Source organism: Eurypyga helias, unplaced genomic scaffold, assembly GCF_000690775.1.
Source record: "Eurypyga helias isolate BGI_N326 unplaced genomic scaffold, ASM69077v1 scaffold357, whole genome shotgun sequence".
Taxonomy (NCBI): Eukaryota; Metazoa; Chordata; class Aves; order Eurypygiformes; family Eurypygidae; genus Eurypyga; species Eurypyga helias.
The window spans coordinates 12,301-14,511 of record NW_010263432.1 but is presented as its reverse complement, the minus strand read 5'-3'; the positions used below and the strand labels follow the sequence as shown (position 1 = coordinate 14,511).

Here is a 2,211-nt window from a genome sequence, read left to right as displayed (position 1 = left end):
GACAAAGATGTTAAACAGCACTGGCAGAAGAACATATGCTGGCTGATCTTTTCCAACTTTGTTTTAAACAATGATCAGAGAAAATACTGACTGTAAATATAAACTGGGTTTGATGGAGCGGTAAAGGCACAGTCCATTCAATTGATTTTTACAGGGTTTTTTCCCCCCTCCTGAATTTACTTACAATTTGCTAGACATTTCATTGCTGATAATATCCAGTGAGGTAGTTCCTCTGCATAGGGGAGAAACAAAGAGAAATCAAAAGGAGAAAGAACCTGAGAAAAAACATTAAGCCACAAGATAAAAGCAAAGCTGAAAATTCTTTAAGAAGTTTCCTCCTATAAAGTAGATCAGCTGGTTGCAGGGGCAGGCTGTAACTTTATGTAGGATCTAAGCTTTAATCACATTTATACTTTAGTACATCCAGTGCTCAATATCAACTAGTTACGCCCACTGCTCTTATCACTTAATTAGCAAAATGGATCGTATCACAAATCCTTAACATGCCCTGTAAAAAAAAAAAAAAAAAAATCAGCCTAACTAGTTCAAGCTACTCCTTCACCTGTGCATTATAGCGAAGTGTTTTGCACTGAAGATTATGGAAAGCACTCATGCATTCAGTTCTGTCATTTCTGCAAGGAGGAAGTTATTATCTTGAGGTGCTCCAATTGTCTTTAAAAATGAATATTTGGTTTCATTTGCAAACCAAACCAGATTCCCATCTCATATTTAATTTCTCTACAAATCTTGTGGAAACATGGTGGCAATAATAAATGATATATCACAGCAGCAAATATGCTTTACTTCCTCCCTGATACGCAAAAAGCAGTTTTAAACTTGGTACTAGTTTAAAAACACACTGACTGAATACTCAAAACTGAGAAATTAAGCATCCCTCAGTGTACATTTTGATTCTCTCCCGATTTTTAACACATACTTCCCTCACATAGACACTCTGGTTCAGGCAGTTGAGGGCTGAGCTGACAAAGCCTGCTTGAAGTTAATAATATAGCTATCTTCATAAAGATAGTGGTGGTCTTTCACCTTCATCTTTCAACCTTGCTAAAGCAGGAATACATTTAGGAGGGTAAATACGGAAGAATAAACACCAATTTTTACTATTGGGATGGCAGAGCACAACAATGTCATACTTTGTATGACAAAAATTACTTTGTATGTCATACTCTGTACTTTTATGACTACATCTATACTATAAATGCTACACATTACTAAAGATTAGAACTAATACTTTCTATATTATTAAACTAAAATATAGAAAAGTTAAATGAAAACTTATAATACTCACTTGATTTGTCTTCTAAAGTGACAATGCCTTGCTTATTAACATTGTATACATTTTGGACTATATGCTTTGAATTCACAAGTTTTGTGTCTAACACTTCATCCAGAGAATCCAAACCCAAGACCTTTTGTAATCTGCAAAAATACATAGACACATAGTTCATACATCACATAATCTGAAAAAGGCAAATGTAGTATTAAGATAGATACGATTCTGAAAATGAAAATTCTCCATTTCATAAAATCACAAAATATCTCAGGCTGAAAGGGAGCCCTAAGTATCATCAAGCCCAACTCACTGCTCCTTGCAGGACTACCTAAAACATATGACCAAGAGAACTCATATGACCATGACTCCTTGAAATCTGACCGGCTTGGTGCCATGACCTCTTCCCTGGGTAGCCTGTTCCCGTGATCAACCACCCTCTCAGTGAAGAACCTTTCTCTAATGTCCAATCTGCCCCTCCACTGATGCAGCTTCACTCCGTTTCCTCATGTCCTCCAGCAGAGAGGAGATCAGCACCTTCCCCTCCACTGCCCCCCAAGAGGAAGCTGTGGCTGCAGTTAGGTCACCCCTCTGCCTTCTCTGCTCCAAGCTGAGCAAACCAAGTGACCTCAGCCTCTCCTCCCAAGTCTTGCTCTCAAGACTTTTCACAGTCTTTCTCACCTTCCCCTGCACCCACTCTACCAGTTTGATGTCCTTCTATCAAGGTGCCCAAAACTGCACAAAGCACTCAAGGTGGGGCTGCACCAGTGCAGTGTAGGGTGGGACAATCACCTCATCGACCAGCCAGACAGCTATGCTGTGCTTGATGAGACCCAGGATGCAGTTGGCTCTTTTGGCTGCCAGGGCACACTGTTGGCTCATATTCAACCTGCCATCAACTCAAACTCCCCGATCTCTTTCCG

At 39.7% G+C, this 2,211-nt stretch overlaps 1 protein-coding gene across 1 annotated transcript in view; it reads right to left on the bottom strand.

Annotated features, from left to right (window-relative positions):
* Positions 1–184: 184 nt before the first annotated feature.
* LOC104512859 (DEP domain-containing protein 1B) overlaps positions 185–2,211 on the bottom strand; it is a gene marked incomplete at both ends in the record, with an annotated part of 13,865 nt that continues 11,838 nt past the window's right edge. Inside the window, 2 exons of the mRNA XM_010156017.1 lie at positions 185–232; positions 1,307–1,437. Coding sequence (XP_010154319.1) covers positions 185–232; positions 1,307–1,437 — 179 coding nt within the window. The remainder of the gene's footprint in view (positions 233–1,306; positions 1,438–2,211) is intronic.